We start from the raw sequence: 22,590 nt of genomic DNA, 5'->3' as shown, positions 1-22,590 counted from the left end.
ATCCTTCTAACCCCCCCCCCCCCCCTTAAAAGATTTAGATGCACTATTGTAAAGTGGTTGTTCCACTGGATATTATAGGTGAATGCACCAATTTGTAAGTCGCTCTGGATAAGAGCGTCTGCTAAATGACTAAAATGTAAATGTAAAATGCATAAATTAATGCATATTTTATTGTTTTCACAACATACCTTAACATAACCTTATTCTGTCGTCATCAATCTCTTCACCTGTGTGGATGGACTCCACTCAATACACAGGGTGGGGCGGAGCAAGTAGAGGGCAACAAAGCAAAGTTGAACCATAGGTAATCAGGCCTAGTAGAACAGTAGGGTAGGCTGCTATGCAATAGCAACATAGATTGCAGACAGAGCCCCCCCCCCCCCCCCCCCCCCCATAAAAGATTTAGATGCACTATTGTAAAGTGGTTGTTCCACTGGATATTATAAGGTGAATGCACCAATTTGCTAAATGACTTAAATGTAAATGTAATGTAAATGTTCTGGGATTAATCATTGATAATGCCTTGGCTACCTCATTCCATTTTCCACAGATAGGGAGGATAGGTTGGGCAGCTCCCCTGGGCAGTACCTCATGCTGCCTGAGCTGAGCTTCCACTTCCATGTACTCATCCCTGTCTTTGGGTTATCACTATTATCACCTAATTTACTGTATCTGTCAGAAAGAAGGGAACTTTCCTTTTACTGTCCATTCACCATATCGTTCTCACTTCCCCTCCCTTTCTCAACCGTGGCTTACCACACCTTGTTCCCATGGCAATGTGGACCTCAGGCAATCCTAATAGCTGATACCTGCTGGAGAGTGCATGAAAGTGCTGACTAACCGGTTCTGCCTGCTGAGACAAAGGATTGACATACAGAAAGTTGGACAGGGAGAGGAGTGACAAATACCCGTTGTGCCATTAATTTCATACCAAAAACACTTTTAGAATGATTCATATGTCTATTGACACTGTAATTATACATAAGAAATGTTCGTTTGAAATAGGAAAATTATGACTAATCTACTCCAACAAAGTCTGAAAGTATTTATTCTAGGCTATGTCCCCGAGGGACTTCTCAATTTGATGTTCTCCACTGACTGAGAGTGTTTCCCCAAACTACATACTCTGCATATTCTACGGAACGCGTAGACCTATTCACGGATCTGCTTACTTGTTTTAGATGAAAAGTTATTGAAACCTGGAAATACTCTGTCATGCTTCAACGGAAACTTAATGCAGTTAAACGAAATATATTAGAGACACGAGAAAAATGTATCGGGCGACACGAAGGTCTGGTGTAGGCCTATCCGCTTTACAAGGCGTGTGACACATTGAAGGTAATTCGTTTTGATAAAAAAATATGACTTATTTGTTTTTAATAACTACCATGTTTGTTCGTGACAAGAATTGTCATAGGTTTTCTAACGGGAAAGTTAATTGTGATTTAACGACCATTATACAAAATAAAATAAAAAGTAGAGTAAAATCAATCTGTGTCTGATGATTGAGACTCATTTGTGTGTTTCAATGGTATAAAGAAGCAGTTTGAGAAACATTATGCAATGATCACGTTTCTGATTCTGAGGAAAAAAACACCACTCGTAATTTCCCGGTGCACAGGTGAACGACTATATTCGATGCACTTGTCTGCCAACTTTATTGGGTTTAGCCTGAGAAATATAGTATGCCAATTTATAAACACATCTATTTATCTACCTATTTTAGTGAGTTGGACATGGCGTGCTGCCAATGGTGCCGTCGGACCTGCGTTTGTTTCCTGGACGATGAAGAGAAGCAGTCTATTGCTATTGACAAGGAGATTCAGAGAATTCTCCGAAAGCAGATGAAGAGGGAACGCAAAGAAATCAAAGTTCTTTTACTCGGTAAGTAGCTCCATCTTCTGTCTTCCTTTCTATGGACTTGAAATCTATTATGTTTATTATAGCCCACAGAACGGTCATTGCTCACCAGTATCATTGCTGTCATTACAAAATGTGAGGATTTTCTTCCTTCACTCTTTGGTCTAAGAACGTATTATTGTTGAATAAGGACAGACAACATGAACAGGAATTTGAAGCCTTCTTTTCACCCATTTAAATCCATGATGAGAACAGCCAAATTAGGCATTTATCTACAAAAACAAACAATGTTTTGAGAAAGAATGTATTATATTAGATAGGTTACTGAGGACAACAGGAATGGGAGTACAAAATCCATTTAGTGGGTAGGAATGCATGAGGTGTTGTGGTGGAATATTGACTCAGAAATATAACACTTTTACTCGAACCTGTGAATTCAATATAGACTTTAATACAGAGTAGCAAAGCCGAGCCCTTCCATGGAAGGACTCCATTACAAACGTAACAGAGGCGAGCCCCTCCATGGAAGGACTCCATTACAAACGTAACAGAGCCGAGCCCCTCCATGGAAGGACTCCATTACAAACGTAACAGAGCCGAGCCACTCCATTACAAACGTAACAGAGCCGAGCCCCTCCATGAAAAATACTAAATTCTCATATTACAGAGTCCTGCCTTTATAGGATTCTGTCTTTGCATAAGTATAGAGTCCCCTCCCTCTACATGAAAATAGCTTCCCTTGACCTTTCTCCATTATTATCTTTCCATCTCAGTTCTTGCTTGTTAACGCCCACTAGGTTATAATGGTAGCAGGCCCTGGTCGTCCTATATGTTCCATTTCTTTTATAGCGATTCTGTCTTAGCTCTTCAAAATATTGCCTAAATACTGCCTGCTAACATTGGAGTCCTGCACTAGATGACGTCATTTCTACATGCCAATGTAATTATTGGCTTGATGTTTTCTCAGCATGTCAACTGCACCTAGTTACATTGAATAATCTCTCACAGTGTACACTTAGATCTAGATTTAATCAGATTGTGTTAACCTGTGATAGAAGACACCTGCATAGCGGATGTTTTCAGGCAGGTCACTCAGGTGAGTACTGACTTGTATCACACAAGTCAGTATTAGACACCCATCCATGTCTGAGGATGTCTGGAGATGACTTGGGAACCGGCGACAAGGGACAACAGTGAGCGGTGTTACCTTCAAGTTGGCTTTTGTTTTGCTAGGGCGTAAAGCATCTGCCTATGGTTCCAAATGTTGTATGTTCGAATCCAGCAATAGAAAGGTGTTTTAAAATATTTGAGTTTTAAGCCTATCCCCAACCTTAACCCTTACCTTAACCATTCTGAGTCAATGCCTAACCTTAAGAATTCTGAGTTAATGCCTAAACTTAAACATTTGCAGTTAATGCCTAAATGTAACTTTGGAACGATACAGAGAAGTAACCATACACTTCGAAATTTGAGGTTTGGAACAACTTCGAAATCTTATATTTGAGTAACATTCTTCTGACCAAACCACATGACCTTTGTTTTTGAGGTGTTCCGAACAAGGTTAAGGGTAGAGAAAGCTTGTTGGACACTAAGAAAGCTTTGTTGTAGAGCATTTAACACAAAATATGGGGAGGGGCCAGCTGAGTATAAGACTGTGTCATCTGCATATAAATGGATGAGAGAGCTTCCTACTGCCTGAGCTATGTTGTTGATGTAAATTGAAAAGAGTGTGGGGCCTAGGATCGAGCATTGGGGTACTCCCTTGGTGACAGGCAGTGGCTGAGACAGCAGATCTTCTGACTTTATACACTGCACTCTTTGAGAGAGGTAGTTAGTAAACCAGGCCAAAGACCCCTCAGAGACATCAATACTCCTTAGCTGGCCCACAAGAATGGAATGGTCTACTGTATCAAAAGCTTTGACCATGTCAATAAAAATAGCAGCACAATATTGCTTAGAATCAAGGGCAATGGTGACATCATTGAGGACCTTTAAGGTTGCAGTGACACATCCATAGCCTGAGCGGAAACAGATTGCATACCCGAGAGAATACTATAGACATGAAGAAAGCCAGTCAGTTGTTTATTGACAAGTTTTTCTAACACTTTTGATAAACAGGGCAAAATAGAAATACGCCTATAACAGTTAGAATCAGCTTGATCTCCCCTTTTAAATTAAGGATGAACCGTGGCTGCCTTCCAAGCAATGGGAACCTCCACAGAAAGGAGAGACAGGCTTGACGATGATAGGGGCAGCAACCTTAAAGAAGAAAGGGTCTAAACCATCTGACCCAGATGTTTTTCTGGAGTCAAGTTTAAGGAGCTCCTTTAGCACCTCGGACTCAGCGACTGCCTGTAGGGAGAAACTTTGTAGCGGGGCAGGGGAAAAAGAGGTAAAGCATCAGGGATAGTAGCATTAGAAGGGGTGGGAGATGAGGAAATGTTGGACGGGCAAGGAGGCATGGCTGAGTGAAATAGGAATCCTGACTTAATGAAGTGGTGATTAAAGAGCTCAGCCATGTGCTTCTTGTCAGTAACAACCACATCATCAACATTAAGGGACATGGGCAGGTGTGAGGAGGAGGGTTTATTCTCCATGTCTTTAACCGTTTTCCAGAACTTCTTGGGGTTAGACCCACAGAGAGAGAACTGCTCCTTAAAGTAAATAACTTTGGCCTTCCGGATAGCCTGAGTGCACTTATTTCTCATTTGCCTGAACGATAGCCAGTCAGCCTGAGTATGCGTGTGCCGAGTCTTTCGCCAAATGCAATTATTGAGGTGTAGTAACTCTGCAAGATCACGGTCGAACTAGGGGCTGAACCTGTTTTTAATTCTCATTTTCTTTATGGGGGCGTGTTTGTTAACAATACCACTGAAAATATCAAAAAAGAAGGTCCAAGCGTCCTCGACAGAGGGAATTAAGCTAATTCTATACCATTTTACAGAGGCCAGTTTATGAAGGCAGGCTTGCTCATTAAAGTGTTTTAGCAAGCGTCTATGACAAATCAGGACAGGTCGTTTCACTGAGCAGCTATTACGAACACAGGCTGTAAAACAGTGATCACTAAGGTCATTGCAGAAAACACAAGACTGATACCTATCAGGATTATTTGTGAGGCTAACATAGGCTGCATGGGATTTCCATAGACATTAAAACCAGGGGGATTTCTCATAATGCAAATCCATGTAGCCAATGGCAAATGTCCTCTTTAGATATAATAATGCATAGATATTCCCCAGGAACATTCCCAGAACATTAGCTAAGATTCCCATTATATTCAAGTTAGGGTTTTATCTAACATTAGGATTATAACATCCCAAAAACATTCAGAGAATGTTTTTGATCAAATCTATTTATTTATCAAAAATGTTTTACATGAAATATCCTTGGAAAGATCTCCCAAAAGGGAGATCTTTTGTTGTTGTTGTATAACTTGTTTGGGGTAGGGGGCAGTATTTTCACATCCGGATGAAAAGCGTGCCCAGAGTAAACTGCCTGCTACTCAGGCCCAGAAGCTAGGATATGCATATTATTAGTAGATTTGGATAGAAAACACTCTGACGTTTCTAAAACTGTTTGAATGATGTCTGTGAGTATAACAGAACTCATATGGCTGACGAAAACCTGAGAAAGATCCAAGCAGGAAGTGGGAAATCTGAGGTTTGTAGTTTTTCAAGTGATTGCCTATCCAATATACAGTGTCTGTGGGGTCATATTGCACTTCCCAAGGCTTCCACTAGATGTGAACAGTCTTTAGAACGTTGTTTCATGCTTCTACTGTGAATGGGGAGAGAATAAGAGCTATTGGAATCAGGTGTCTGGAAAATTTTCATTTTTGAAGAGAAAGGAATTGTCCGGTTGGAATATTATTGAAGATTTATGATAAAAACATCCTAAAGATTGATTCTATACATCGTTTGACATGTTTCTACAAACTGTAATGCGCCTTCTGCATTTGGAATAGTGAACTGAACGAGCGAACAAAAAGGAAGTATTTGGACATAAATATGGACTTTATTGAAACAAAACAAACATTTATTGTGGAACTGGGATTCCTGGGAGTGCATTCCGATGAAGATCATCAAAGGTAAGTGAATATTTATAATGCTATTTCTGACTTTTGTTGACTCCACAACATGGCGGGTATCTGTATGGATACTTTGCAACGGCAGGAAAATAATCCTGCAGCAACAGGAAATGTGAATTATTATGTGGATTACAAATTACTATACATTTTATTGTAGGGGTTTATACATTTTTCATAAGGGCAAATCAAGTCTGACATTTTAAAGTGGAAATGACAAACTTTGGAAACCTTTTTAAACCTTGCATACACTACAAGTTTGTAATTTCCTGTAGTGCAGGAAACAAAATAATGATCAAATTAAGATCCTGTATGTTACTTGTTAAGTACATTTTTACTCCTAAATTTATTTAGGCTTACCATCACAAAGTGGTTGAATGCTTATTGATTCAAGACATTTTAGCTTTTCATTTGTAATTAATTAGTAAAAATTTCTAAAAACATAATTCCACTTTGACATTATGGGGTATTGCGTGTTTCCTTTTGATGTTGTCTGTACTCAGATATGGCGAGCTTTGAAAGTCTGTCCTCAGATGAAGTGGTCCCAATGAATGTCCCAAGAGACTGCTGGCACATCTTTGTATGCCATGGGTTGTATGTGTACTTATGTTAGCAAAGGTTGTATACAACAATACAGTTAAAAGTCACACACAATGTAGGCTACAAACCTATTACAACTGGAGCAGACCAATCCTGCTCCTGGAGTTATGCTAGATGTGCAGGCATCTGTTCAAGCCCAGTACTAACACACCTGATACAACTTATCAAACCTAATGAGTTGATAATAATGTGTATTATTGCTGGGCTGGAATAGAAGTCTGCTCACCAGGTAGATCAGGGTGTGGAGCAAGGTTGGCCACCTCTGGTATGGACTAGTTTCTGTTCAACGGAAAGTATGCTTTAGTAATAATAGCCTACCTTACTAAGATGTCTAACATGTACGAACAAGTTAACATATTTCAAAATGTACAAATAAACTGAGTTGATTCATTCAATGTTGATTCATTGAAGTAAAGTGTTTAAACTTGTTTTAATTGTTAACTTAAAACTGTTATTCAAGATGAACTAGTGTCAATGTTCATTAATCACAGATCACAATTCTGCAATAAAAAGGGGTGAAAGGGATCTGTCTTCAATTTGTCTGTGTTTCTGTGTTGCTTTTTCAAATTAGCATGAGCTTTTTGTCCAGTTGTGAGCTTTCCAATCTGTTTTATTTGATTGTCACTCTGTCTCAGGATATCAGCCATGTGAACCCATTTTGCAGCTTATTATATTGGCATGCATCACCAATGCAGCCATAGGCCTGCAGTATAATAACATTAGTGGCCTTATGGGCATGTGCAATGCGCCCTTGTCATTGTACATCTGAAGCAGAGAATAGCTAAACTCGCACATTGTTTTAGGCACTAGTCTGGGAAATATTGCATTGAGAGACCTTTGTCCATAGATGCCGCATATCAAGTTTCTGGCAGATCGGTCATTCGATGCCAGAGGAGTAGCGTTTTAAGTGTTTTTCACAAAATGCGGAAAGACCATCATGCCGAACCTTATGGGTCCCTGAGGCAAATCTGTTCCTTGTAAGTAGAAGGACCAATGTACCGAATTTCATGACTAGGTTAACCTGTTAGGGCTAGGGGGCAGTATTGACACGGCTGGATAAAAAACATACCCGATTTAATCTGGTTACCACTCCTACCCAGTAACTAGAATATGCATATACTTATTACATATGGATAGAAAACACCCTAAATTTTCTAAAACTGTTTGAATGGTGTCTGTGAGTATAACAGAACTCAAATGGCAGGTCAAAACCTGAGAGATTCCTTTACAGGAAGTGGCCTGTCTGACCATTTCTTGAACTTCTTTTCCATCTCTATCATTTACTAAGGATCTCTGCTCTAACGTGACACTTCCCACGTCGTCCATAGGCGCTCAGAGCCCGGGAAAAAACAGAATGTCGTCATTCCAGCCCCAGGCTGAAACACATTATCGCCTTTCTCAAGTGGCCGATCAAGGGACACTGGGCTTATGCGCGTGACCCCGACCGCCCCCGCCTTTGGGATTTTTTCCTCTGTTTGCCGAAAAGGAGATTCCCTGTCGGAATATTATCGCTTTTCTACGAGAAAAATGTCGTAAAAATTGATTTTAAACAGCGGTTGACATGCTTCGAAGTACGGTAATGGAATATTTAGAATTTTATTGTCACGAATTGCGCCATGCGCGCGACACTTCTTTACTATTTCGGATTGTGTCTGGAACGCATGAACAAAACGCCGCTATTCGGATATAACGATGGATTATTTTGGACCAAACCAACATTTGTTATTGAAGGAGCAGTCCTGGGTGTGCATTCTGACGAAGACAACAAAAGGTAATCAAACTTTTATAATAGTAAACCTGATATTGGTGAGTGCTAAACTTGCCGGGTGTCTAAATAGCGAGCCCGTGATGCCTGGGCTATGTACTTAGAATATTGCAAAATGTGCTTTCACCAAAAAGCTATTTTAAAATCGGACATATCGAGTGCATAGAGGAGGTCTGTATCTATAATTCTTAAAATAATTGTTATGCTTTTTGTGAACGTTTATCGTGAGTAATTTAGTAAAATGTTAGCAAATTCCCGGGAAGTTTGCGGGGGGTATGCTAGTTCTGAACGTCACATGCTAATGTAAAAAGCTGGTTTTTGATATAAATATGAACTTGATTGAACAAAACATGCATGTATTGTATAACATAATGTCCTAGGGTTGTCATCTGATGAAGATCATCAAAGGTGAGTGCTGCATTTAGCTGTCTTCTGGGTTTTGTTGACATTATATGCTGGCTTGAAAAATGGGTGTCTGATTATTTCTGGCTTGGTACTCTGCTGACATAATCTAATGTTTTGCTTTCGTTGTAAAGCCTTTTTGAAATCGGACAGTGTGGTTAGATTAACGAGAATCTTGTCTTTAAATGGCTGTAAAATAGTCATATGTTTGAGAAATTGAAGTAATAGGATTTTTAAGGTTTTGAAAATCGCGCCACAGGCTGGCAGTGGCTGTTACGTAGGTGGGACGCAAGCGTCCCACCTAGCCCATAGAGGTTAAACGTTACCTTTCAAATTTAGCATTTTCAATCGCTTGTTATAGAGCCACCATCTGGCCAATCAATGTAATTTAGTAAATGCCAGATCTTTATGGTAAGACGCATCATTCACCCAAGTTTTGTCAAAATAGGGCCAGTGCTGTCTTGAGATATCACATGTGATGAACGTACGAACATACTAGCGGACGAAGACAGATCCACAGTCCCCTCCCAATTTCATCGTGGGGGACAATGATACCAGTAGATAATATATATGAGGCTAACCATAAGCCAGATTTTGTACATGATTTTTCTGACATATGAAATTGTTTAGTGCAAATCCAACACTTGTATTCTACTGTACATGAAAAAAAAGGAGCTGACAATTTGTAGGCTAATTCAAATGTCAAAAAGGAAAATGATAGGGCATGGGAAGCATTGTAATTCTACCGTGTTTATTTGCTGAGAATTATTTTTGGATACAGTGACAAAATCAGAAGGTCAATGGGATGGAGGAGGATTGCAGAGGTTGTTGGTGTTGATGGTGGGTGAAGAGAGATTTGCACAACAATGTTTGCAAGTCAAAGACACAATTTCCTTTACCCAAAGTACACATTCATGTACATTTTACATGTAGGCCTATGTATTTTATAGGAAGTGAGCTATAATAATCAACGTCATGACACAGGTATAATGAAAGAGCCATAACTAAGCTAAAATATATGAGGATCATAATGTTAAGATACCATAATCCAATTGGTAGCTGTCGTGTCTTTGGGGGTACCATTAAACCGAAGACATGTTTATCAATTAGTGTGGGTGGCCGGATTTGGGGTCGCCGTTCCGGACCCGTCGTCCAGACTGGAAGATCTGGGCAGTAACTTAGGCAGATGTTAACAACGCACACACACTCATGAAATGTATATAATTACATTCATTCCCCAATGAGCGGCGTTGTGGCACTAAGTGATGGTTGTATGGGGACTTTGTTTATGGCTGTATCACTTCCTATGTGTCAAAGGAACTGAACCGAAAAAGGAATGAAAGCATAAACAAAACAAAAATATACAAAATATAGTTCTCACACAAAAATCATCTAATTGGACTGTATTCTATATACGTCCAATGTTCTGTCTCTAATGCCATATCTAGGGTTTTTCCTACTTGGTGTGTTGCTTAGGCGCTATCCTAAGTTGATAACTATATGATAAGTCTACAGCTGTAATGCACTAGTTTTGGGCAGTCTGCAGGGATGACCTATGGACTTATGGGAAGAAAACTGGTGAGTGCTGTAGAGTCAAAGGCCTAGAAGTAAATGTTCAACTTTACTAAGGCTGGTATATTGCTTGGGCCCTTAAGTGGTCCTAGCATAAATCCTAATTGGATGTTCCGTTGTGCATGTGCGCTTATGCTTACACAAGCGCGCATGTCAAGGGAAGAAAACCAAGTATCCGGGCAGATTACAACTTGTTCAGAATGAGTCTGACGTAGTCAGGTAATTTTCAGGTCAATGCCTGGAGGTCAGTCAGAATTGGTGTCAAGGGAGTCTGTAGTGGTTTTACTACCAGTCACTGTCTTCCACTATTGTAGTGGCGATAGGTATGAAGTCTATTTCATAGCTATGTTATCACCTGAGGAGCTAACCTCACGACGGAAGTACTCTTTAAGTATTGGACCAGTCATACGTGGTGTGATCATGGTTCATGACTTCTAATAATTTTACTCCTGAATGGAGGGTCCTATTTATTAGTGACATGTGTGTTAACCATTGGAAGAGTGCACTGGAGATTCCCCTCCACGTGTTGCACTCTGAGTGACTCCTATGTCGCTGTTGTCAATGGTAATTTGATTGGTTAAGTCTCTAACCTTCTTACTGATTGTAGCTGGACTGACTGTTGCTAGTATTGGTACTGGTACTCAAGGGGACCAGTTATCCTACCGATTTATTCTGAAATATTATCTACCGGAACACATGATTGGAGCATTTTACTAGTTGTATTGTAGTTGAACCTACGCATGGCAAAGAATGATTATTGATGCCATTAGTTTTGGAGGTGGACAAGTCCACTGGACTTCCTTTACGACCAGTGTGGTACACCTCAGTACTATCTTAGATGTCTTCTAAGATAATCCCCGTCTAGGGGCCTGTCTGCTCCTCACTGTTCTCATAGGAGAGTTTACAAGTAGATTTGATTTATGCTCTGGCGGCCTCGTACGGTGTTGTCCGTAGTCTTGACCCCCCCACCGGCCTGGGTCATCATGGGTCTGGGCTACTATTCCCCCCCTTTGTGCCTCGGGACCCCCCCACCAGCGGGTGGTGTTGGTGTCCGATGCGCAAATGAAAAGGTCGGACCCTATGTACGAGTTGTAAGCGGCCGCGTTGTTATGAGAATGGCTGTAACCTTTCAACCAAATCTCCTGGTGTTTGTGCTTCAAAACGCTCAGTGGCTGTCGAGGCATGTCAGTCACCACCGCGTCCGCGTGTGGCAACCTCTTCATTACTTGCAAACTGAGACGAGGATATCGGTCTGTGATATCGCAAAGTGTTTCACCAGTGGGAGTCATCGGGTCAGTTGCTGGACTGACGCCATTAGTGTCATTGTAAGGGGTGACAGTCCCCAACAAAGCGGAAGGTGTATCATCGGAAGCAGAGTATACTCTGCGCATCAATGTTTTTCTTGCTGGGACGGCCGCAGTGCTTGCGGAAGTGTCCAAAGGGCAAGAGAAGTTCATCTCAACTATCGTATTGCACGACTGCAAAGAGGAGGGAAGTTGCTTATTCACAGAGACAGCTGGCTCGAAATCATGAAAAGAATGGTCAATCAGGTTGGCTGATGGAATGTGTCGAGATATCGTACTATCTCCGTGGATCGGATTTTGTACCAAGAGGTTTCTAAACGTCTTTTTCCCAAGGGGTGCTTTCGACAGATACCCCTCGTGAAGGACTGCGTTGCAGCTAGCGTTAGGGGAAGACAGTGTGGTCAGTGGAGAAGGCACTGTGGCCTGTGACCATACCTGGTTGGTTTTCCAATCCATCAATGGGAGTAACCGATCCATCAAGTCTGCTCCAAGTAGCAGGGTTACAGTTTCGAGGCTGGTAACATACACAGGGTGAACGAGCGATACGTCCTGGAAGTGTAGTTTCAGCATGACTCTCAATGTGAGAGGCGAGGTAGTCTGAGTGACCCCTCGAAGTTTAGTGTCGCATCGTTCCACTTTTAACCAACGTTTAGTTGGCTTCAAAGCCCTTTTTAGATCATCAAACAATGTTTGAGAGATGAGTGATATTGTCGCACCCGAATCAATTAGCGCATGACAAGCTAAGCAGTCCTCCAGGACTGTTTCCAGGTATGGCTGTTTAGATTCGTGGTTAGTGGACATATTCCCCACAAAGTGGAGTGGTCGTTCGCAACAACGTGATGTGCCATATCTGTTCAAGATGGAAGCAGATTTACTTTTCCGATTTTGAGTGGGCTTGGCTTTAACGAAGCGTTTGACCTTTTTCTTCGCAACTTTTGTATCAGAGTCTATAGACAGAGCCCGGGGGCTTGTTTCTTGATCAAGCGGGCCCTGGATAGGGTCTTGAATGAGAGCGGGAGAAATTTGAACTTTAATGTCCTTGCTATGGGTGTTAATTCCTGCGGACCTGGTGTCCGGTAATTCCCCGTCTAGTCCTTGTGACTTATCTTTTACCCTTTTCTCAAATTGTTCTCGCTTAAGTTCTTCCCGTAGTGGGACTTCTGGAGAACATTGGTCTACGTTTTGATCGTCCTTCAACCCTTTGTTACCCTTGTGCTCTGACACTTTTTGTGGGTTGGGTGCAGGAACGTAGCGAACGGGTCGATTGTAGCGGTAGTCATGTTGATGGCTACGTACTTTACAGTTATTTCGACCGCGGAGGTTATTGGAACCATGATTTCGTGGTAGAAACTGTTGTTGTGCGTCATCTCTCGACGCTCCAATACCTGATAATGCACCCTCTAACTGGAGTGAGTGCTCCTGGTTAAACTTCAAAACCGAGTGGTCAGGGATCTTAGCATTGTGAACTTTTGATGCCTCAAAAGCTGTGCTTGCAAGCTCTCTGAGTTGTAAGATAGGCAAGCCAACGTGGGCGGCAGGGCCCAAGTAGGTAATGAAGGTGGGATACATGTTCGACAGAAACATTTGTTTGAATGGTAACAGCTCTTCCATTCCTGTTTCAGTGAGTAGGCCAAAGTAAGCAGAACGAAGCCTATGATAGTAAGCTTGTGGGTGTTCGTTCCGAGCTTGTTTGACGATGTTAGCCAGTGAGCTATCGTGTTTGCGAGTCGCAGAACCACTGAATTCTAATTTCAAAGCTGTGGCAAGTTTAGCGTAGTCATTTAGCACGTGTTGCTGTTGTAGACGAATGAACCTCGTCACATGTCTATTCGACGTTCGCTTCAACAGGTAAACCCTGTCAGAACCCGTAGCGTTCGGGTAGCCATCCAACGCGTCCTCTATGTCAGCTAGGAACGTCTCAGTATCGTTTGGCTGACCTGGAACGGGGTCAAAGGTGGGGAAATTCTTGACGAGTTTGTCAAGGTATTCCGCGCCAAGCGGGCGGAGAGGGTTGGCTTCATCCTGTGGAGAGATTGGGGCCGAAAGGCCAAGAGAGGAAGCCAAGCCTTGTTGTTGTTGGCCAAGAGGCGCCATATTACTCAGTGCCGAAGGGCAAAGAGGAGAAGACTGAGGGACACATGAGGGAGGCAAGGTCTGAAACCTATTGTCTTCACTCCTGTGAGTACAGGGCTCCGGTTGCTTGGATGGGAAGTCGCGCTGTAGAGCGTGACCATTCTGGATTTCCTCCAGATGGTACCTAAGGGTGGAATTCTGCTGCATTGCAGAGTCCACTTGAGCGCTTAGAGTACTGATTTTGGACACGTGAGTGTCACACCTGCTCCTTTCGGTCTCAAACTTATCTGTCATGGTTTGCAGATAGAGGTCTTGAGTACGGAGCGAGAGATTCAGTGATGAGATTTCCTCTGCTTCCTTAGAAATCAATATTTCCATCCTCATCACCTGAGTTCTCTCATCATTCATTTGGTCAGCGACTTCAATAAGTTCTGCTGATTTATCATCCAACTTTGTCATTGTGTTCATTAACTGATCGTCTTTGGTCTGTAGCGCTTTGAGGAGTACCGTGTTATTTTGAGTAACATTCAACAAAACAGCATGCATGTTGTCAAGTTGAGCGCTCCTGTTTGTAGATAAATCTGAAGAGTTATCTAGTTTGGCATGAACATCATCGTATTTAGTTTTGGCTAAATCGAGTTGTTCCTGTAGCATATGATTTTGTTCCTGTAGAAAACGATTTTGTTGAAGAGCTTGTGCTGGGTTCATCGTCATACGTTTTTGCAATTACATTTAATTGTTCAGTTTTCGAACGCAGTTCCATAGCTTGCAGAATTTTTCCCTTGTCTGCATTGGTCATTGGTTTCCCGGTTCTCTCCACCTGTCCCTTTATGTCTACCGTTACCTGCTCGTGCTTCAGCTGTGCACTGCGGTAATGGACAGATGGCAATCTCGGATGGCAAGACATCAGAGCTAGACTGGAGAGAACCTTTAATAGGCCTGCGCCCGATGGTTGATTTTGGAAAACATTGTTGTCTGCTTTTCCACTAATGGCATAATTAGGGTTGTTATCGCTGCTGAGGTCAGAGATCAATCCATTTACGGGTGGAGGTTCACTAATTAGCGGGCGAGTGGGGACCACCCCCTCTGATAGCCTGCACATTATTAGAACATTTGAAAGGGAATTTTTTTTTTCTTCCTAATTTTCCTAAATTTTGGAATGTGGGGTGTGGGGAGCTGCAAAGACGATTTTAATCTATTTATAGACGTTAATGAACCATCAGTACTGTACAGTACTGTGGAAGTTGGATGTGAATGAATTTGCAAAAGCAAATTGAATTAATCAATGCCAATGATTAGTCCTACCTGGGTAGGCTATCTGGGTATTAAACTTGAATTACCTGAGCGGTTGCTTCATCCAGGTTAATATGCAAAGTTTAAGTTGTCTCATTTAATTGGAAGAACCTAGAAAGGTATGTTCGACAATTTAACTTATTAAATTGAATGAGACGATAATCCATACAATCTCCATTGATTGGATATCATAAGTGTAAACCGTAGGTCAAATGTTGGGACCCTTCACCACTAGGGTACGCTCCTCCCTGGGGCTGAGCGTCAGTAAAGGGGTTTTACTGACTGTGCCTTGCTAAAGCAGATTTTACTGATTAATCTATTTATGATATATCAAACCTGTATAGGCTATCTGGGAATTAACTTTCAATTAACCTGAGAGCCTTGCTTCATCTAAGTTAAGTTTGGAAAAAGTTAATCATGTCTCATTATGGACGCCCAATCAATTTTGGATATTTTTTTAAAAGATCCACTTGAAAAGGTAAATCTGGCAATTTCACTTGTTAGTTAAATTGAATGAGACGTCATATCCAGTCAATTGCGATTGTCTGGATATGTTACCGTGCTCCACGTTTGAATTTCCCCTAGAGATGTACTGGCAATTCTTCACCACCAGGGTGCAGAATGCTGAAATTAAACTGAAGTAGAAAGTTCGGACTTCCGTCGCACTAGGGAGGAATTTTAAACGTGGTACGGAGGAGGGTAAAATGTTCCCTCTCTGTTAGCTTGCCCGTAATGCTAAGCTATTGCTACTTGGTTCAGGAGTATCACTTCCAAGCACCAAAATAGGATCCTTTCACTATGGAAAGGGTGGGTTTTCTAGTGACGTCTCACCTTAACCCCATTCAGCATATTCTGCTAGCGTTTATGCTGACCGGAGCGACACGGTACTTAAATACAGATACGCATACGGTCTGCCCACACTGTCTTAGTGCGGTAGGCAAATTATTTGGCTCGGTTACCGGACAGTTAACTTCTAATTTCTAACCTTACTCTAGAAGTTAATTTTGACCGACAGAAATAGTACCGTTTGGCCTAACGGACTAAAACTGGAATTTATCCCTCACTGCTATCGACATAAGACCGGAGCTACTCTAAATAGCTTCTCTCAATGGAAAATGCACAATCACTTTGTTTAGATAGCAGGCTGTTTGTACAATTCTGTTTGCACAATTGATATATAGAATTTCACAGCAAAGTCCAATTCTATCTTAGATTCCTCGCACGGGGGCTCCATATATGTCGTGTCTTTGGGGGTACCATTAAACTGAAGACATGTTTATCAATTAGCTCCCTGTAATTATTATCACGCGATTAAACTGATTAATCGTTTAATTGTAATTAACTAGGAGATCGGGGCACCAAGGAGAATATTCAGATTACAAAGCTATAATTTTCCTAATATAACTTTCCTGTACTATAATATAATATTCTATTATAGTATAGGCCGATTATCTTCTGGTTTAAATGGTGTATTTTACCTCGAGTCCAGTCTCATTCCAAACGTCGTAAATTGTTGTATCTGCACGAACCCAGTCTTTACTAAAATCATCCATACATCAATTGTCTTAAAATCATTTATTTACTACACTAAGTAATTAACAGAAAACATACAAACAGTAATTATCGTCACAAAGGATTGGTATAGTAATGTGCCCTAATGGCTAACAGGCATGGCTGGTCTGTTAGACAATGGGTCATAAACGGTCAACTGAGAATGCACACCTACAGAGTTCATTAATATTAACAATTGACAATTGAAGGCTCACTCATTCGGGAACAATTGCAATCAATATATATTTACGCTCAGTGTGTCGTTCTGATTCTTGTTGGAGAGTTCGGTTCTGTTGGGGAGTTTTGTCCGCGTTCTCTCTCTCTCTCTCTCTCTCTCTCTCTCTCTCTCTCGGTTAGAATGGATCTTTCAGAGCGACATTCATTAATGTCGTCATAGAATGGTTGTTTCATTGGTCTTCGCGTTCGATGATATAATTTACTTAGCTGCACACTAATAATTAATATCAAAGACTTGTTCTTATTCTGTCGGTATCAATAGTCTAAAAGTTAACCACGTGGTATGGTTCACTTTCAGTAGAGGAATTGGATGGTAAAAGCTATTGGCCATGGAGTGGAGGCCTGGTCTAAAGAAATGTAAATCAGGGTGGGTTTTATAGTGACCCTTGAACAGGCTTGTCAAATGACGCCTGGTCCTGTATGTGTCCCTGGGGGCGTGCCTATGACTGAGTTAGACTTGGTTACAGAAATACAATTCTATCACATTACATCAGTACATAGCATCTCAATGTATTACAAATAGCTTTATCCTTATTAATACATTCTATACAACCATGTAGGATGCAAGTCTCAAGGCTGAGGCTATTATATAAACAGTTTTATGGTGATATGGCTATATTGTCTCTTCTGAGTATCACAAAATTGTACCAAGCGGACCAGTTCGTAGCTGGATTCTTCACCAATCTTCCATACCTTCTCCAGAACACACATGTCGCTCGGTTCTCCAATTCTATGAGTTGGAAGAATTTCCTTTGTCTCTCTATGAAACATGTGGTAGGAGATTCTCCTCTTAGGGTTTTTTCAACCCTTTCACACAGGGCCTGGGTTGGGGGGAAGGTAGGTTGGGGAATGGTACAAAGGGGAGGGGGTCAACTGTCCTTCCTGTACCCAAAGAGGCCAACGTCATGACATAGCATATTACATGGGAAATTGAAGTGTTTAATTTACAATGTTATAATGTGTGTTACTGGTGAATTCTACACTTTGGTGGGCAAATTTCACAATTTAATTTAGTCAACACATTCACAAATGGTGGCTTTGATCACAGTTTTGAAGTTTAGGTTTAGTTCATAGCTAGCTAGCAGCACAAGCAAACGTTGTGCAAATCTCTCTTCGCCCACCATCAACACCAACAATCTCTGCAATCCTCCTCCATGCCATTGACCTTCTGATTTTGTCTCTGTATTCTAGCAAAATTACATCGTATAAAATTGGAAAACCAGACACTGCGATGATTGGCTTTTCTCAATATATTTTGGGGGTTTTGCTTGCCCGGAACAAATGACAAGTTAAACTACAGTATGTTTCATGAACGGGAAGATTTTAAAGCAAACATCTGCTTCTCACTTGATTGGTTAACGGCAGTGGTGGCCGCGTGACATTTGCATAAGTTGAGCAGAGCTTAACCTTTTCAACTGATCCGGTAGCAGCATTCTCACACCCTCCCACACTAGCCCCGCACATTTCTCTGTGTGCCCTCGTTGAAAATGAATGATGCCACATCTGGTGAACTTCCTGTGTAACGGTGTGCTTTAGGACCATGCGGACGTCTCCGAGCCCCCAAAAATGATGTCCCCCCCCCACTTCTAAAACCTAAGTTGCGTCCCTGGAGTTCTATGCACATAATACTCTATCAAATAAAAACTCAACTATTTGAAGAAAGGGGAATAAAAGGCGAAGAACTAGAGAGATTATTAAATATTATTACATTTATTTATTAGCCTGCACATAAACCCAGCATTTTGACCTGAAGCCTTTGCAAAGGGTACTTTGGACAGGACAAGTCAGATGTGGAATAAGTTTTCAAGTGTAATAACTGTATCATAACCAATTAATTAGGCTACAATAAACTACCATCCTGACTTGACGGTGGCCTACATCTGTAAAACCTGTCAACTTCACGAAAGCTTTAGTTTATGGTTAACTATGCATTCCTCTTTGGCGTTTACCTGAGGGCTGTTTCCTCTCATAGAAGGTTTGTCACTCAGCCTGGTCTCAGAGACTAGACGTATAGTAAACGTAAATTATGTTATGTCTACCCGTGAGTCCAGGTTATATCACTAGGCAAATGGCCGGTATCGCTTGAAAGCATGTGTGAGGTTTTGAATGTTTCCAAATGCAAATTCGAATGGTGTAATGATGACTCTGACTCTCTTCAGTGTATCAACAACTTATTGTAACATTGCATTGTTTAATCATCATCTGAGAAGTGGACATATTGTTCTCCTCTCTGACTGTCCACTGGGCTGTGTGTCCTCAGGCACAGGGGAGAGTGGGAAAACCACCTTCATCAGACAGATGAGGATCATCCATGGAAGAGGCTTCTCTGAGGAGGAAAGACGGGACTTCGCCAAGCTCATCTACCAGAACATCTTCACAGCTGTGAAGGCTATGACCCGGGCCATGATCACCCTCAAACTGCCCTATGCCTATCCAGAGAATGAGGTCAGGGTCTGGTTACATACTGTTCAATCAAACTGGCCTAACCATGAGTGAAAGGCACCCTCTGTTGCATCTATCTATCTGCCCTCAGATGTATGCCAGGTGGGTGCAGGATGTGGATGTCTCTGTCACCCAGCTGGACAGAGGCAATGTGGATGCCATCCGCCGTCTCTGGGCCGACCCAGGCCTCCGGGTCTGCTACAGCCGCCGCAGCGAGTACCAGCTGTTGGACTCGACAGAGTAGTGAGTACCACCAGTATGTCTTGGTCTCGCTCTCTGTCTCTGTCTTTTTCTCTCTCTGTCTCTCTCGCCGTGGGATAGATTTACTAAGCGTTTGCCCCAGGTGCAATATTTGCTAAGTTTGCACCTGCTTTTTTCAGTAGAGGCTAAAAAACTATGAAGTAGATGGTTTTTGCTTCCTTGGTAAGATGTACCTATGTAATACAAAATGTTATACCTTAATAATCACAATGAATGAAAAAACGATTGTTTCATTCACAAAACTATGTCCCCATTGTACAGCACTGTGCATTGTACACTGTCCTTATCAACTGCAAAGTCCATGATGTCCATTGGAGGGGGCTAGTTCTCCACAAATAAATGTACAACCAGCTCTCAGCCATGTTAAAAACACATATTCACAAACAGCCATCTTGTCCGGCACCATTTGATTTCATTTTATAAATCAAATCATATAGCAGAGAGAACAGTCTATGGCTTGGGTGGCTGGAGTCTTTGACAATTTTTGGGGCCTTTCTCTGACACCGACTGGTATAGAGGTCCTGGATGGCAGGGAGCTCGGCCCCAGTGATGTACTGAGCCGTACTCACCAGCCTCTGTAGCGCCTTTTGGTCTGGTGCCTTGCAGTCCGTTCCAAGCGGTGATGCAGCCAGTCAAGATGCTCTCAATGGTGCAGCTGTATAACTTTTTGAGGATCTGAGGGCCCATGCCAAATCTTTTCAGCCTCCTGAGGGAGAAGAGGCGTTGTAGTGCCCTCTTCACAACTGTGTGGGTGTGTGTGGACCATGTTAATTCCTTAGTGATGTGGACACTGAGGAACTTGAATCTCTCGACCCACTCCACTACAGCCCCGTCGATGTGGGCATGCTCGTCTCTCCTGTTCCTGTAGTCCATGATCAGCTCCATTGTCTTGCTGACGTTGAGGGAGAGGTTGTTGTCCTGGCACCACACTGCCATGTCTCTGACCTCCTCCCTATAGGCTGCCTCATCACCATCAGTGATCAGTTCTACCACGTCATGTTGTCAGCAAACTTGAAGATGGTGTTGGAGTCGTACGCAGCTACACAGTCGTGGGTGAACAGGGAGTAGGGGACTAAGCACATACCCATGAGGGGCCCCCGTGTTGATGGTCAGCATGGCGGATGTGTTGTTGCCTACCCTCACCGCCTTAGGGCAGACTGTCAGGAAGTCTAGGATCCAGTTGCAGAGGGAGGTGTTCAGTCACTGGGTCCTGAGCTTGGTGATGAGCATGGAGGGAACTATGGAGTTGAATGCTGAGCTGTAGTCAACGAACAGCATTCTTACATAGGTATTGCTTTTGTCCCGGTGGGTGAGGAGTGTAATATGGACTGCGTCATCTGTGGACACGGTCACAATACAGATCATTTCTCAAAAGTATACTTTTTCACTTTCCACCCATTTTTGAAAGCTACCCGATAGTAGTTATTTTCCTTTTAGAATTAATTTACTAATTAAGTTGAAATTGAATAAATTGATACAGACAAAGTCAACAAGTTGATGTCAGAGTAAATGATGCATCACATTACGAGAAAATGAAATAGGCCTAATGTTGCACTGCTATCTGTCCCTGCCCGTCTCCCCTCCTGTCCCCTCTCTCCTTCTCCCTGCTCTCTCAGTATTTACTCAGCTAGCTCTGAGTCATTATAGCAGCTTGATAAGAAACATGCACACAGTCAGTCAACATCCAATTAATGACAGGTTGTGTCAACATAAACCATTAAAACAATCATCCCAACACAGTGGTAAGGACTCCATGTGCCTTTTTCTAATTTCACAGCTCAATTCCTTCCGCACGACTCAATTTGTGTTGATTGTTGTTGTATGTAACATCCCGTTGATATTACATGTCTCATGTACAGAATGAACTTGCTACTGCCATTGTCATTACCATGGGAAAGATAATTGTATCACATTTTTTGTGTTCTCTGTCTTTCTTTGTCTGTTTCTCTCTCTTTTTTGCCCTCTCCCTCTTTCTCTGCTTCTGTCCTTTTCAGCTACATGACCAATCTGGACCGCATATCAGCCCCAGACTACATCCCCACTGCTCAGGACGTGCTGCGCGTCCGATTCCCCACCACCGGCATCCATGACTACTCCTTCACTGTGCAGAAAATCACACTCAGGTGGCCACACCCTCACTCATATCACTCAGATCGCTCACCCTGGACTCACCCAGACTTCAAGGGAACTAATAGAACACCAGAGCTGCTGATGAGATTGTGGACTACGCTATAGGCTATCTTTGATATTGTCTGACTCTACCCTTGGCTGTTTGGGACACAGTGGAATTACAAGCACATACAATCACATTACACAGAAAACTTGCTGAAAACATACACATTTATTTTTGTGCTTTTGAACATGGCGATGTCATTGTTTTTTACGAAACCTTTGTGTTATTAATATGAAAGTTCCAGCTGTGTTCAGGTGTGGTGTTTTTCACCACCCCTGTTGTGAAAGGTTGGACTGTAATTTGTCTCCGTAATCAGGCAGGCAGGATACAGTGGGATAGAAATGGTGAGGTATCAATTATGGCCTTTTTTAGAGCCAAATGCTCTATGAGGCTCATTTGCATGAGGACTTGGAAACTGTGAAAATGTGTGACAGAAGGAGAGAGAAGAAATAAGTATCGGTATACACAGGAGGATATTCCTCTCAGCCTTTCTCACAGTGTTAGCTACACCTCAGACACTTCTAGCTCATTAACAACTCTCACCAGCTGCCTCGTCGAGACAAGGCCCCTGCCATGCGTGGCATCACAAACACCTTATTGATAAAGGTCACGTGTGTGTGTGTGTGTGTGTGTGTGTGTGTGTGTGTGTGTGTGTGTGTGTGTGTGTGTGTGTGTGTGTGTGTGTGTGTGTGTGTGTGTGTGTGTGTGTGTGTGTGTGTGTGTGTTGAAAGATGCTCTAATAGGTGTTTCTAACTTTCTCTCTATCTCTCTCTCTGGGTAGGATTGTGGATGTGGGTGGACAGAAGTCAGAGAGGCGGAAGTGGATCCATTGTTTTCAGGACGTCACATCCCTCATTTTCCTGGCTTCCCTCAGCGAGTACGACCAGGTCCTGGAGGAGAGAGAGACTGATGTGAGTACCTGTCTGTCTTTCTGTCTGATTGTCTCGGCCTGCTTGTCTGTCTTACACGCTGG

The 22,590-nt window shown here is 42.3% G+C and overlaps 1 protein-coding gene across 2 annotated transcripts in view; it reads left to right on the top strand.

The window, feature by feature from the left end:
• The first annotated feature begins 872 nt into the window (after nucleotides 1-872).
• The window catches only part of LOC106584405 (guanine nucleotide-binding protein subunit alpha-14), a 29,994-nt gene continuing 8,276 nt past the window's right edge, over nucleotides 873-22,590 (top strand). Inside the window, exons 1-6 of one of the 2 annotated variants that reach the window (XM_082968055.1) lie at nucleotides 873-1,338; nucleotides 1,727-1,884; nucleotides 19,002-19,186; nucleotides 19,275-19,426; nucleotides 21,439-21,567; nucleotides 22,399-22,528. In XM_082968055.1, coding sequence (XP_082824181.1) covers nucleotides 1,737-1,884; nucleotides 19,002-19,186; nucleotides 19,275-19,426; nucleotides 21,439-21,567; nucleotides 22,399-22,528 — 744 coding nt within the window. In that variant the 5' untranslated portion in view covers nucleotides 873-1,338; nucleotides 1,727-1,736. The remainder of the gene's footprint in view (nucleotides 1,339-1,726; nucleotides 1,885-19,001; nucleotides 19,187-19,274; nucleotides 19,427-21,438; nucleotides 21,568-22,398; nucleotides 22,529-22,590) is intronic. The other variant, XM_014169686.3, reaches the window with a different exon arrangement.

The sequence above is a fragment of the Salmo salar genome, chromosome 23, assembly GCF_965601325.2.
Source record: "Salmo salar chromosome 23, fSalSal1, whole genome shotgun sequence".
In the NCBI taxonomy this organism is placed as follows: domain Eukaryota; kingdom Metazoa; phylum Chordata; class Actinopteri; order Salmoniformes; family Salmonidae; genus Salmo; species Salmo salar.
The sequence above is the reverse complement of the archived record's forward strand: the minus strand, read 5'-3'. Positions and strand labels throughout refer to the sequence as shown.